The 15909-nt window shown below is 41.3% G+C and overlaps 1 protein-coding gene across 1 annotated transcript in view; it reads left to right on the top strand.

Moving 5' to 3' along the window:
• The first annotated feature begins 1368 nt into the window (after positions 1–1368).
• Positions 1369–15909, top strand: part of cops8 (COP9 signalosome subunit 8) — a 32076-nt gene continuing 17535 nt past the window's right edge. Inside the window, exons 1-3 of the mRNA XM_059967067.1 lie at positions 1369–1497; positions 4083–4153; positions 5226–5274. Of these exons, the coding sequence (XP_059823050.1) occupies positions 1420–1497; positions 4083–4153; positions 5226–5274 (198 nt within the window). The 5' untranslated portion in view covers positions 1369–1419. The remainder of the gene's footprint in view (positions 1498–4082; positions 4154–5225; positions 5275–15909) is intronic.

The following is a 15909-nucleotide window of genomic DNA, read 5'->3' as shown; positions in this document are numbered from 1 at the left end:
GGCCCTTTGTCCCACCAAGTCCATGTCAACCACCATCCACTCACTTACACTAACACTGTGCTAATCCTGTTTTTTTATTCTCCTCACTTTCTCACCAACTCCTCCCAAATGCTACTGCTGACTGACACACTAGCTACAGAGTGTAATTAACCCACCAGCCTGCGTGCTTTTGGGTTGTGAATCCAGGGCACCCAGAGTAAACCTACGCAGTCACAGGGGACACATGCAAACTCCACATTGACAGAACTTGGGGTGAGGAATGAATCCTAGTCTTTGGCATGTGAGCCAGCAGCTCTATCCAAATTTGCCTACACTTTACTCAGAAAAGTCAGAAAATAATAAGGAAGAAGAATTTAAATAACCTGCAAGTGGGTAGTTAACAAAGAGGGGAAGAAATTAATACTGTGGGAAATGTGAAATTATCCAGTGATAGAAAAATGCTCAAGTAGATTATCATTGAGAATATGAGAATCTGGTAAAGCTGCCTTCTCTCCTTGGCTTCCCACCCTGGAGGTCCTGCTCTTTAACTTTCTGCCTAACTCACTAAATTCTCTTTGCAGAATCTCAAACAAGAGAATATCTGCAGATGCTAGAAATCCGAGCAACACACACAAAATGCTGGAGGAACTCAGCAGGCCCGGCAGCATCTAGGAAAAGAGTATCTAGAACAGTCCTGCCAAGGGGTTTTGTCTCGAAATGTTGACTGTATTCTTTTCCTGGATGCTGCCTGGCCTGCTGTGTTCCTCCAGCATTTTGTGTGTGTTTCTGCAGAATCTCATCTCTCTTCCTGGTATCAATATGGGCCATGACCTCTGGTTGATCCTGCTCCCCTTTCAGAATGTCCTGTGCCCGGTTAGAGCCATCTTTAACCCTAGTATAAGGTGAACAATACATCAGTCCTGGAGTCCCCCATCACTATACCTGGAACATGACCTATCCTGCTGTGAAACGCAGCCAGCGGTGGTGCCACAAAACAGGCTCCTACTGTAGCTGACTTCTTTGGCCTTCACGCTCCCGCACAGGGACGTATAGCTGACCGGCAACAGGACTATTGTCATGATCCCAGAGTAAAGATTAGCAGAATTGGACCACACAGCCACTATGGAACCAGTGCTCAAAGGGACTTGTTTGAATGCCTATCATTATGTCACTCAGAAAGCAAAAATAATCTTTTCCTTGTATTTAAATCGATATATAACGATGTTATATGGAATTCCTAGCATTTCCTCAGTAATTGTTATTCGGGGCTGAGGCAGATCAGCTTGGTCATCCAGGACACTTCGCCTTTTCCACAGATGGGCTGCCTCACCTCCTCCTGGGCACCAGGGCGGCGCTACAGAGTCGCGGTCGCTGTCGCCGGCACGCGACCCGGAAGAGGAAACGTGGGAGGGTGAGGACGGCGGGGAGGGGTCAGCGAAGATGCCCGCTGCGGTGATGGCGGGCAAGTCTGTTGCGTTCAGCAAGCTTCTGGAGCAGTGCGAGACGCAGGAGCTGGAGGTAGCGCAAAAGCGAGCGGGGTGGTCCCCACGACTGCGGCTCGAATTCGGCGGAGCGGTGGCGAGTGTGGGTGGGCGCAGCGTGAGAAGAGGCAACACCCCCCCCCAAACAACCATCATCCCCCCACAAACCTTCATTGGCTCCCTCACTTTCATCACGTACTCCCTCGACCGTCATCTACCCCATCAGCCCCCTTCATCCATCATTAACCCACCCCCACCTGTCGTCATCCCACCCAGCTGTCAACAAACTCCCACGCGTCTTTAATTTCCCCCCGACCGTCGCCCACTCCCCACCTATCATCATCATCTCCCCTAATTTTCTCATCTCCGCACCTTCTCCTGTCAGGTCTCCTCCATTCTCACCATCACCCTCCATTCTCGCCCATTTTCTAGCCTCCTACCCATCACTCCCCACGCTCTTTTATTTATCTTCCACGTTACCCCCTCACTTATGCCTTATCCGTATCTAACTCTTGACTCTCAATCCAGATCTCATACCTCCAGATCTCCCCACCCCACACTTCCCTCGCTTGTTCGCAATGTCTTCACCGTTTCCCCTCCCTCTGGCTTTGATTCCTAAGGTTCAAACTGAACGCCAGTAACGACTTCATAAGAAGCTAGGCTGACACTTCTGGGTATTATTGATGCAGTTATATTCAGAGATGGATGCTGTCGTTTTTGTGAAGTATTTTACAGAAGCCCTACATGCCCTTTAATATGAATCTCAATGATCTATTTTGTAGAAGATCAGGAGAGGCCTTGCTGTGGTCCTGACCACCGTTTGTGCCCCTCAACATTTTTGCAATGGATTGTTGTGTTACTGTTACATTATTTGTGGCAACTTGTTGTATGCATGTTGACTCCACATTTCCTACATTACAGCAAGCATTTGGATGTCCTCAAAAGTACAGGATCAATGCAAAGCCATTGTAGGAACGGAGGAATCTGGTACTGTATCTGTGCTAATTGATACACAGACTCTAATTGAGAAAGTGATTGTGAAGGCAAACTGGATAAACAGAAAAGCTGAAAAAGGCAGAGTGAAGATGGCTATGCAAATTCATGAAATCCCCAAGTAGTAAAGTTTTTAATTCCCTAATTGAAAGGTTTAAATACAGATCTCATTGACAGAAAGATGATTAGTGACATTATCTAATTGCAGCAATGTTAGAGTAAGAGAGTACATAATACAGAACAAAATGATTTTTATAGCCATGGCAGGTGACGGGAACTTGACAAATTGCTGCAAAGCGTCTAATTTAAATGTCATTTATACCCTGGGTGTGTATGGCCCAGTGTGCAATTTTTTAGCTGGTAAAAGATTAGAATTGGTTTATTATTGTCATATGTTCTGAGATCAGTGAAATGCTTGTCTTGCATACACTTCATCCAGATCAAATCATTACAGACTCCACTGAGGTAGAAAAAGGTCAAACAGTAATAAAGTGTAACAGCTACAGAGAAAGTGCAGTGCAAGTAAACAATAAAGTTCAAGATCAAGATTGTGAGGCTAAGAGTCCACCTTATTGGACTAGGGAACCATTTACTAGTCTTAAAACAGCTGGGTGAAAGCTGTCCTTTAGCCTGGTTGTACACACTTTCATGTTTTTGTATTGGCTCCCCAAAGAAAGAGGGAAGGAGAGAGAATGTCTGGGCTGAAAGATGTCTTTGATTATGTTGGCTGCCTTACTGAAGCAGAGGTAAGTATAGACAGAGTCCATAGAGTGGAGGCTAATTCTTGTGATGTGCTGAGCGGTGTCCACAACTCTCTGCAGTTTCTTACAGCCATGGACAAAGCAGTTGCTGTACCAAGCTGTTATGTGTCCTGCTGCATTGATAAAAATTGGTAAGGGTCAACAGGGACATGCCAAATTTCTTTAGCCTATTGAAGAAACAGAGGATATGGTGTGCTTTCTTGGCCATGACATCTACATGGTTGGACCAGGACAAGCTATTAGTGTTTACTCCCAGGAACTTGAAGCCCTCATCCTCAGTGCTGAGGGGCTATGTGGCCCTGCTAACAGAGGTTTTAATGGACATCTTTAATATCTGTGGAACAATCCATTGCCCCTGCAGGCTTCAAGGCAGCCATCATCATACCAGTGCCCAAGAGAGCAAAGGTAATTGCCCTAAATGATTACCACCCATTGGCACTGAGTCCAACAATCATGAAGTGCTTTGAGTGACTGAAAATGGATCGTACAAAATCCCACCTTCTAGTTACATTGAACCCTTTCTGGTTTGCCTACCACTGATGTTGCTATAACTTTGGCTCCCTCCTCTGTCCTGTCCCATCTAGAAAATGATGTCTCGTGAGAGTAAGAATTCGGCACGGACTAGAAGGGCTGAGATGGCCTGTCTCCATGTTGTAATTGTTATCTGGTTATATGCCAGGATGTTGTTCATTGACTTCAGCTCGGTTTTTAACATGACCATCCCTCAGAGGCTGGTGGGTAAACTGTCCTCTTTGAGACTCAGCATCCCTCCCTATAACTGGATCTTGGACTTCTTAACAGCAACTTATTAAAACTGAAAGGTTATTTCATTTTTTAGTGAAACTTACAACTTTATCTTGATTTACAGGCTCCTGGTGGGATAGCAACACCTCAGGTTTATGGCCAATTGCTTGCTTTGTATCTTCTGCACAATGACATGTGAGTACTAAGAGATGGAGCAATATTGCACAAAATTGTATAATTTCTCTGAGCAAATGATTGAGTCAAATTCACCATCTTGTTTAAGTTTATAATCAAGAGGATTGATGAGGGCAGGGCATTAGACATCTGCAAGGACCTTAAAATAATATTTGACTAGGTTCCACATGGTCGTCTGATCCACAGCTTTAGATTACATGAGGTCCATGGTGATACAGCCAATTGGATACAAAATTGGCTTGGTAATAGGAATAGGAGGGTTTTTCAGATTGGAGGCCTGTGACCAGCTGTGTGCTGCAGGGATCGCTGTCAAAAGGGATGTTTTCATGCTATTTGGTTCTGTGACCTTTGGAATTTAGATGACAATTCAACTTCTGTCTAAGTGAAATTTTACTCTTGTTGATGTAATGTTGCAACCAAAAATGATGTGGCTTACCTCATATTTTTATGGCCATTGTCTCCTCTTCTCAAACTGCTCACAACCTAAGGGAGATGTATGGTTTTGAAGGTCTTAATAATTTTCAAACTAAAGTGAAGGTTGAAGGTACCTGCATCAACTCAAAACTTACAATCTCATTCCACATACAGTAAGCAATAGACAATAGGTGCAGGAGTAGGCCATTCAGCCCTTCAAGCCAGCACCGATATTCACTGTGATCATGGCTGATCATCCACAGTCAGTACCCCGTTCCTGCCATCTCCCCATATCCCTTGACACTGCTATCTTTAAGAGCTCTGTCTAACTCTTTCTTGAAAGCATCCAGAGAATTGGCCTCCACTGCCTTCTGAGGCAGAGCATTCCATAGATCCACAACTCTCTGGGTGAAAAAGTTTTTCCTCAGCTCCATTCTAAATGGCCTACCCCTTATTCTTAAACTGTGGCATCTGGGTCTAGACTCCCCCAACATTGGGAACATGTTTCTTGCTTCTAGCATGTCCAATCCCTTAATCGTATATGTTTCAATCAAAGCACTGGTGGAAATAACTGTACTGATGTATTTGGTGCTTTAATGATCTTTAAATATAATGATTGCTGCATTGAAAATCATGCTGTTTCTGTTCATTATTGCAGGAATACAGCAAGATATCTCTGGAAGAGAATACCCCAAGCCATCAAAACAGTGAGCATATAGTTTACAAGCATTTTTTTTTCCTGAACTGTTGTTTGTCTAAAAAAAATTGTATTTCTATTATACTTAATGTACAATGAAACAGTTAATATTCAATTTATTAAGCTTCCAGACTGGAAAACATTGTGATATCTGAGCATCTTAAAAGCCGAAGAAAATGATGGTATAGTCTAAACTAAAGAAGTTGATTATTTTATCTATTTTCCATTGCATCTCTATAAATGAAGGTGCCTCACCTTTGGAATTACATGGTTTGCTAGAAAGGTTTATGTGATGCGTTTGCTGTGATGAATTTGGGAAACAATGTTAAAAGCTATAACCATAAGCGTGCAAAGGCCGACATTTAAAGAATTATTAGTTTACAATAAATACCCGTTAAATGTCCAGAAACTCAGCAGTAAAAATGGTCCACCCAAGGCCAACAAGAGAAGTTAAAGATAACATTAGAACAAAGGAAAAGACTTATAAAAGAGCGGTACATCTAAATGTTATGTTTTGTAACTCCAAAACATAAATTTAATTGAAAGAAAAACACGGACCCAGGGATAACTTGTGTATGTTCTTAGTTTTACTTTAGTGTGGTGTGCACATATGATGTAGTGGTGTAATGGCATATGCCATTCACGTGCATATAACCCGCAATGAATTATGTAAACAACAAAGAAAGTTAAATCAAACATGTTCACAATATTACTTGAATATTACTGAAATGTTAATTACACAACACTAAAGATCACAACAATCTCAGATTTCAGCAAAGGAAAATCAAGGAATTTACTAAGGAAGGAAAATTAGATTAAAAGAGTAATCTGTGAAGAAATATAAAAGACCATAAAGGTTTTAGATTTGTAAGAAGGAAATGGTTAGCAAAAGTAATGCAGGTCCCCAGAGTACTGAGATAAGAGAAATTATATAAGGGAAAAAGGAATTAACGAGAAATTAAACAAAATATATTGTTCCATAAAAGAAAAGGTTTGTTTTCTCCTGTAATGTAGCAGAGAACACCAAGTTTGAGTGTGAATGGATAGCTGGGGAATTAATCGACAGGACAGAAAGCTAATACATCGTCAAGTTGATTACCTCAATGTCTTGAAAGAAGTGGCCACAGAGGTAGCTAGTGCACTGTTTTTCCACCTTCCAACGCTGAGATTCTAGAAGGATTCCTGTGTACAGGTAGTCCCCGAGTTACGAACATCTGACTTATGGACAACTCGTACTTACGAGCCAAGGAAGGAAAACGCCGTCCACCATTTTAAGACAGATCGCGATGCTGTCCGTCATTTTAAGTCGGATCGTGGTGCCATCCGCCATTTTAAGTCATTGCAATTGACACTCTGTTGAATATTTAACTTTGTATTTAGCTTAAATTTTTCTTAGTAAGATTCACCCTGACCCCCTCCCCCCACCCCGTTCCGATCGGCTGGTGGCGCAGTGAGATCAGCCCCGGGCTCGCTGACGGAGGTTCCCGAGTTCGATCCAGTGCCTTGCGCCATTAATAAAACAGATCTTAGAATCTGTTACTAAGATAGTGGTAACTGAGTACCTAAAAAATAATAGGGTTGAACAGAATAACTATGCATTTTTATTTTAAATCATTAAATCAGGTTTCCCAAATCTTAAGAAAATGGGAGGTTAACCATGATGGAAAAGCAAATTAATATTTGAACATAGTGAGACTACCAAATCTTGTGGTACAAAATTATATCGATGGGTCCTAGTACCTAAAAGTAGAGCAATTAATGAAGAGGGAAAAAGTGATGTTTTTATTGTAGACTAGTTGACCTTTACGGCAGGTGGTATGTGATATAAAAATAGGAAAGTTTCAATGTTACTATTCAGACCACTATTGCAAGTAGAAATGGAGTACTGCATTCTAATTTTGTCTCCATTATTCAAGACAGAATATGCTTGCATTGGAGTAGTGCAATGCAGACCAGGTAATTCCTGCAATGCATGAAAAGGATTTTGAAAGGGATTGATGAGAGAAACGTCAGAAGGATATTTCTTCCAGTAGTATTTACAATAAGATATTTTCCATTTAAGATTTGAATGAGGCTCTGCTTCTCTAGAATTTTGTTGGAATTTTGTACTCCAGAGAACTGTAGAAGGAGAAATTCACAGGCATTTGGACAAAGGTTTAGGAAGAGCCCAGGAAAGTAGTGTTGAGATCAGAGACTAATTGAATTCTTGAGGGATATCTGATTTTAAATTCAAAATCAGAATTAGGTTTAATATCACCGGCTATGTCGTGAAATTTATTAACTTCATGGCAGCAGTACAATGCAATACAATGATAAATACAAGAAAAAACCTGAATTACAGTGCATCTATACGTATATGTATGTATGTGTTTGTATAAAATAAGTAGCAAAAACAAATTAAAAAAAAGTAGTGAGTTAGTGTTCATGGGTTCAGGGCCCATTTAAAAATTGCATGGCTGAGGGGGCAAGAAGCTGTTCCTGAATTGCTGAGTGTGTACTTTCAGGCTTTTATACCTTCTTCCTGACAGTAACGATAAGAAGAGGGCATGTCCTGGGTGGTGAGGGTCCTTGATGATGCATGCTGCCTTTTTGAGGCATCACTCCTTGAAGACCTCTTGAATACTATGGAGGCTACTACCCATGATGAAACTGACTAATTTTACAATTTTCTGCAACTTTGAAATTTCAAAAATATCTATGATTAGGTGCCATAAGAATTTATCAAATAAAATAAGAACACTTGAGATTGAGGCTAAAATATTGTCAGGAATTGAGGATTGGTTAAAACAGAAAATAAAGTAGGTGTCAAAGGTTATTTTGAGTTGAGAGGCTGGAATTAATAATGCATCTGCCAGTTCTCCTCTAACCACTCGTCAAGACTTAGTCATAAAATCTTGGAGCTATACAGCACAGAAACCAGGCCCTTCGTCCAATGTCAGTGCAGACTAAGTTTCCAAACTGAGCTAGTCTGATTTGCCTGTGTTTGACCTTAGCCATTCCTTTCCACGTACCTCTCCAAATGTGTTTTAAAAAATCATAATTGTAACTGCTTCTTCAACTTCCATTGACAACTTCCTTTCATATACACACCACCATCTGTGTGGAAGATGTTGCTCCTAAGTACCTTTTAAGTCTTCTCACTATAAACCATTGTGGTCTCCTTTTGGGCTCCATCGCTCTGGATAAGAGACTGGCTGTTTATCTTATTTCTTTTCTAAACCTCTAAGGTTATCCCTCAGCCATCTCTGTTCCAGGGCCTAATCTCTTTATTACTCAAACCATCCAGACCCAGTAGTTTCCTTATAACTCTTTTTTACATCATTTCCAGTTTAATGAGACCCTTTCAGTAGCGGAGTGATCAGTACTGTGCACAGCAGTCCAAATGTGACATTACCAACATTTTGCACAGCTATAACATGATGTTCCAATTCCTGAACTCGGTATCCTGTTCGACGAAAGCAAGTGTGCCAAGTGCCATCTTCACTGCTTGTGTCACCATTTAAAGGAACTATGTATCTGCAACCTGAGGTGCAGTAGTCACTAGGGTATTTGTTTTGCAAGTTCTACCCTAATTTACCTTGCTAAACAGCCTTGTGTCTATCTGAATTAAACTCTTTACCATTCTTCAGCCAATGGCTCAGTTGATCAAGATCCCATTGTAATATTACACAATCATAAAAATAAGTAAAGATTTATTTAAGGTAATTTTCTCCTTCATGAAGCTATACTTACTCTGGCTAATTAGATTGATTTTTCCAAATGTACTGTATCTCCAGTAATTGACTTAACATTTTTCCAATCCCCTCACACTTCTCCAGAAAAGATGGAATTTTTGTTTTGAAAGATTCTATCTGTTGCTGTCTAGTTTTATCCCTGTCTAATTTTGAGCTCTACCAGAAGTCGAGACTTCAACAAATATCTGTACTCCTACCTTTCTTGCCTCTTAATCATTCCCAGACTTACTCCTTTTATTGTTGATTAGCCTTCAGCTGTGTAATTGTGCAATGCTGGAATTCTCATCCTTAACCTGACCACTGTTCTTCCACTTTTTCCTTCTTTATAGTGTTCTTAAAACACTGATATATTTGATAAGATGTTCACCAGTCCAATACGAGGAACAGCTGTCAAATTCAACGTGATAATACTTTAGTAAGCCACTTTTTGGAGAGCTGTGTAAATATAAATTTGTTTGTGTTAAATACTTCAGGATTTGGCACTGAATCAGAAAAGGTTTTAAAAGTTTTTTGGTGTTAAAGTATTTTTTCTTTGAAAAAGGTTTCATAATTTATAAGCAAAGGACATACAGCAAAGAGCACTTCAATCAATTACAGAGTTTCATACCTAAAAGAATGATGTATTCATCAGAATGTCACTTTACAAGGCAGGATTAAGTGTCACCAATTCAGAGGATTTTATGTTAGCACACAGTCCTTATTAAGCTGTATTTTCCTGCTCAAGTTTAATTGGAGGCTCTTCAAATGCATAAGTTTTCTTTGGAATGCTGTTGAATAATGTGACAAATAAATGGAAGATGAAGTTCAATCCAGACAAGTCTAATATGTTGTGCATGTGGGAAGTCAGTTTTAATCTGGACCCTTGGGAACATGGATTTACAGAGGGATCTTTTGTGCAAGTCCATTGCTCCCTGAAAGTGACAACGTAGGTGGATAAGATGGTAAAAAAAAAACACATGCTTTCATTGCTGAGGATGTTGAGTTTAAATGTTGGCAAGTCATGTTGCAGCTTGGATTAAGCTGCATTTGGAGTATTGTATGTAGAAGAGGTTCACTAGACTGTCAGCGGGATTAGGGAGTATGAATTATAAGGAGAGGTTGAGCATATTTGGATTGCTTTCTCTGGCATGTTGGAGCTTGTGATAATGACCTTATAGAAGTTTGAAAAAATATAAGAATCATTGATTGGGTAAATGGAGTTTTTCCTAGTATTGAAATACCAAACACCAGAAGGCATAACATTAAGATGCAAGGAGGATAATCTATAGGAGATTTGAGGCAAACCTTTTATTCGCCAGAGAGTGGTAGGTACCTGGAAAGAGATGCCAGAGAAAGTGGTGGAAGCAGACAGGATAGTGGAGTTGAAGTGGTACTTAGACGGGCACGTGAACAGCAGAGTGGTCAGCACTGACATCATATGCTGAAAGGCCTTTTCCTGTACTCTACTGTTCTTTGCTTTAATGCTAGGAGAGTGCTAAGATTATGAAATACAATGGATTCTGGTTAATTGGGCCTTCAGTTAGTTGGGACATCTGCTTAAAGCACAAAAACTAACCAAAAAATTGCCGGGGTTCCCTTTGTTTATTTTGGGATGCTATGTTGCTTAATTGTGGCTGGAGACTGTTGCTGAACGGGTTCTAACTAGAGTTAGTCACGCACACTTGCACAGCTGCCAGACGTTATACTGTTTAGATCGAATGGTTTTTAAATAACATCAGTTGCATGAGTTTGTGTTCAGTAAGCAGTGATTTTTGTCACTGATAGTTGGTGAGAAATAAACAGTAAGACAATTCCGAACTGTTTTGCTCACTGCAGTTTCAAGCAATCAGTCTTGAAGATGCCAGAAATGGCAGGAAGTGAAAAGAAAATCACTTCAACAAGTTAGGAACTACAAAGAATTTGAAAGTATAGGCAATCATCTTTAATGTTACAATAAAAATGAAGTTTTGGAAGATGCAGTTTATAGCATTCTATTGTTTGCACTAGGTGTCAGTGCTGATTTTGTTCATTGCATACACTGTCGGTTCGTTTTCTTGAGATTCTTACACACTTGATACAGTTGCAGTACGCCAACTTCTGTGGATAGCCATGATTCTTTATTTAAGCAAGTACAAGCTTCTTAAAGAGTCTCTTTAACAAGTTTGCGGAGCCCTGTCAAGCGATGCTCTCCGAACAAGGGAACAGTTCTTCCTTTTTATAGGGTTTTACACCACAGTCAGTCACGTATGCAAGATACAATTTTTAGATACCCTCACAGTCACATGCCTGGCAACAGTGATAGTATGAGACAAAGAATACTTAAACACCTAAAGCAGAAGCAAAGGTCATCTACCCAAGAACAACGTGTGCGATTAGGATCTAAATTCTTGCATGTCATCAGGACAAATTAATTTTTAACATCTCAATAGTACTTGACAAAGACCACTTAATCACCTAAAAGCATCTAATTTCCTGCAAGTCAACAGGACAAATTATCCTTTTGACATCTCAACACTGTATGAATTCTTCCGTCTATAACTAATACACAATTTTATAGTACTGTAGTACTATTGGGAGTGTTCTTATTTATTCTGTATTTCATTCAAATACGTAATTTATTACTGAGTTTGGCTTTTTTCTATCTTTTCAACTACTTCCATGAACTTGGCTAATTGGGCCAAAAAATATCGGCCCCTATGTGTCCCACTTAACTGGAATCTACTGTAGTTTAATCCAGATAAAACATTGGACTACAATGGTGTCTCTTCCATTTGATAATTTTTTTCTTGTTTACCATAGCATGGCTTTTAGTTTAATCAGTCTCAAAAAGTCTCAGTGTAGAAAAGCAGTCTGTTTCAATATTGCCCTGTTCACTGATTGGACTGTGCTTAATCAGTGAATGGGAGCACAAGTCGCCAATTGAAGATTTAAAAAGTGGTGTTTCTTGGTAGATTCTGGAGTTTGTACTGCACCCAATCAGTCAACATGAGCACAAGAAGAAGTGACTTCGCACAGGTCCACGATTGAAGATGAAAAAAGCAATGCTTCGTGGCAGTTTTTGGAGTTTGGACTGTGTCGATAAGTCAACGGGAGCATGAGAAGTGGTGGCTTAACACAGGTGAATAAAAATAAAGCAGGGGCAAGCAGAGTAGCTATTGTGTGAATGATGCCAGTGTTAGAGTGGCTATGGCTCATCAGGTTTGGGCAAGGTAAGTCTCTGTTAGGTTTCTTCTTTTTCTTTATTCTTCATTTTTCATTTGTTTAGGCACAGTTAATGCAGTGAGAATGGCTCCAGTGGCTGTTTTGTGTTCTTTGTGCCAGATGTGGGAATTCTGGAAGACCTCCAGCCTCCTGGATAACCACATTGGCACCAGGTACACGAGCTGCAGGTCCTCAGAGAACACGTTAGGGAACTGGAGCTGCTGATGACATTGGGCTCATACAAAAGACTGAGGAAGGCTGATAGGAAGGAGGTATAGGGAGGTAGTCACTCTTAGGTTGCAAGAGACAGAAGAAGAAAGGGAAACGGGCAACTGATGCAGAGTACACCTGTGGCCAATTGCCTCTATAATAAGTATACCGCAATGGATACTGGTGAAGGAGATGACCTGCTGGGGAGGGTAGCCGCAGCAACCATGTCTTTGACATTGAGTTGAGTCTGGCACTGTACCTCAAGAGAAGAGGAGTGCAGTAGTGATTGGAGATCCCTTACTAAGACGAATAAAGATGAAATTCTGTGGCAGCGATAGAGTCATCTGGATGATATGCCTCCCAGGTGCCAGGGTCATGGACCTGCTGGATTGGTCCACAGCATTCTAAAGAGGGAGGGTGAGCAGCCAGGTCTTGGTACATTTTGGCACCAATGACATAGTTAGGAAAGGTCAGGAGGTTAACTCCCTAAAGGTGAGGAAGTAAAATCTGAAGAGCGATTTTCAGAAAACAGATAGAAAGTTTAAAAGCAGGTTCTGGATGGTGGTAATCTCTGTTTGCTGCCTGTGCTACATGCCATTGAGGATAAGAATAGGAACATTTGGCAGATATATGCATGCCTGAGGAACTGGTGCAGTGAGCAGGGGTCAATGTCTGGATTATTGGGATCACTTCTGTGGAAAGTACCACGTGTACAAAAGGGACTAGCTCCACCTGAACCCAAAGGGGAACAAGGTCCTTGGGGATAGGTTTGCTAGAACTGTTCAGGAGGGTTAAACTAATTTGGCAGGAGGATGGGAACTGGAGTGATAGGGCTGAAGATGGGGTAGTCTGTAGTCAGACTGCTAGCGAGGGGAGGCTGCTGATATGGCAATGTTGCAGTGAATGGAATGTAAAAGAGGGACAAAATCGAAAAGGTTAATGAATACAGGACTGAAAGTATACACTGGAAGTGAACAGTAGTGGAGATGATAACAGAGCAGCAATAGTTGGTTTGTGGGAGCGATTGTGAGGGCATAGGATAGATTACCCCAAAGAAGACATATTTTGAAGGGAGGATGACGCAATCGTGGCTGACAAAAGAGAGGTCAAAAGCCAACACAGAAGTCAAAAAGATGGCATAAAATAGAGCAGAAATTAGAGGATTGGGAAGCTTTTGAAATTCAACAGAAGGCAACTTAAAAAAATCATAAAGAAGGAAAAGATAGACTGAGAATGTAAGCTAGTGAATGATATTAAAGAGGATACCAAAAGTTTCTTCAGATCTATAAAGAGTAAAAAAGAGGTGAGAGTCGATATTGCACTGATGGAAAATGATGCTGGAGAAGTAGTAGTGCGAGACAAGGAAATAATGGACAAACGGAATGAGTATTTTGCATCAGTCTTCACTGTGGAAGATACTAGCAGTATGCCGAAAGATCAAGAATGTCAGGAGGGAGAGGTGAGTGAGTTTGGCCGTTACTAGGGAGAAGGTGCTTGGGAAGCTGAAAGATCTGAAGATAGATAAATCAACTGGACCAGATGGTATACACTCCAGGGTTCTGAAAGAGGTGGCTGAAGGGATTGTGGAGGCATTAGTAATGATCTTTCAAGAATCTCTAGATTCTGGTATGATTCCAGAGGACTGGAAAATTGCAAATGTCATTTCACTCTTAGAGAAGGAAGAGAGGCAGAAGAAAGCAAATTATAGGCCAGTTAGTCTGACAATAGACAATAGACAATAGGTGCAGAAGTAGACCATTCGGCCCCTCGAGTCTGCACCGCCATTCTGAGATCATGGCTGATCATTCACTATCAATACCCAGTCCCTGCCTTGTCCCCATATCCCTTGATTCCCCTATCCATCAGATATCTATCCAGCTCCTTCTTGAAAGCATCCAGAGAATTGGCCTCAACCGCCTTCCGAGGCAGTGCATTCCACACCTCCACAACTCTCTGGGAGAAGAAGCTCTTCCTCAACTCTGTTTTAAATAACTGACCTCTTATTCTCAATCCATGCCCTCTGGTACTGGACTCTCCCAACATCTGGAACATATTTCCTGCCTCAATCCTATCAAATCCTTTAATTATCTTAAACGTTTCAATCAGATCCACTCTCAATCTCCTCAATTCCAGCGTGTACAAGCCCAATCTCTCCAATCTCTCTGCGTAAGACAGCCCTGCCATCCCAGGAATCAACCTAGTGAATCTACGCTGCACTTCCTCAATTGCCAGAATGTCCTTCCTTAAACCTGGAGACCAAAACTGTACACAATATTCCAGGTGTGGTCTCACCAGGGCCCTGTACAAATGCAAAAGAACATCCTTGCTCTTGTATTCAATTCCCCTTGTAACAAAGGCCAACATTCCATTTGCCCTCTTCACTGCCTGTTGCACTTGCTCATTCACCTTCATTGACTGGTGAATTAGGACTCCTAGGTCTCTTTGCATTTCTCCCTTACCTAACTCGACACCGTTCAGACAATACTCTGCCCTCTTGTTCCTGCTTCCAAAGTGGATAACTTCACATTTATTCACATTGAATGACATCTGCCAAGTATCTGCCCACTCACTCAGCCTATCCAAGTCTCCCTGTATTCTCCTAACGTCCTCTTCGCATGTCACACTGCCACCCAGTTTAGTATCGATAGCAAACTTGCTGATATAGTTTTCAATGCCCTCATCTAAATCATTGACATAAATCGTAAAGAGCTGTGGTCCCAATACAGAGCCCTGTGGTACCCCACTAGTCACCTCCAGCCAGTCTGAGAAACACCCATTCACTGCTACCCTTTGCTTTCTATCTGCCAACCAGTTTTCTATCCATGTTGAAACCCTGCCCCCAATGCCATGAGCTCTGATTTTACTCACCAATCTCCTATGTGGCACCTTATCGAATGCCTTCCGAAAATCTAGGTACACAACATCCACTGGCTTACCCTCGTCTAACATCCTTGTTACACCCTCAAAAAAACTCCAACAGATTAGTCAAGCATGATTTGCCCTTGGTAAATCCATGCTGGCTCGGCCTAATCCTATTTCTGCTATCGAGATGTGCCACTATTTCGTCCTTAATAATGGACTCAAGCATCTTCCCCACGACTGACGTTAGGCTAACAGGGCGATAGTTCTCCGTTTTCTCCTTCCCTCCCTTCTTGAAAAGTGGGACAACATTAGCCACTCTCCAATCTTCAGGAACTGACCCTGAATCTAAGGAACATTGGAAAATGATTACCAATGCATCCGCAATTTCCTGAGCCACCTCTTTTAGAACCCTCGGATGCAGACCATCTGGACCCGGGGATTTATTAGCCTTCAGTCCTACCAGTCTACTCATCACAGTTTCTTTCCTAATGTCAATCTGTCTCAATTCCTCTGATATCTTATGACCCTGGCCCATCCATACATCTGGGAGATTGCTTGTGTCCTCCCTGGTGAAGACAGATCTAAAGTATGCATTAAATTCTGTTGCCATTTCCCTGTTTCCCATAACAATTTCTCCCAATTCATTCTTCAAGGGGCCA

Source organism: Hypanus sabinus, chromosome 4, assembly GCF_030144855.1.
Source record: "Hypanus sabinus isolate sHypSab1 chromosome 4, sHypSab1.hap1, whole genome shotgun sequence".
Taxonomy (NCBI): Eukaryota; Metazoa; Chordata; class Chondrichthyes; order Myliobatiformes; family Dasyatidae; genus Hypanus; species Hypanus sabinus.
The sequence above is the reverse complement of the archived record's forward strand: the minus strand, read 5'-3'. Positions and strand labels throughout refer to the sequence as shown.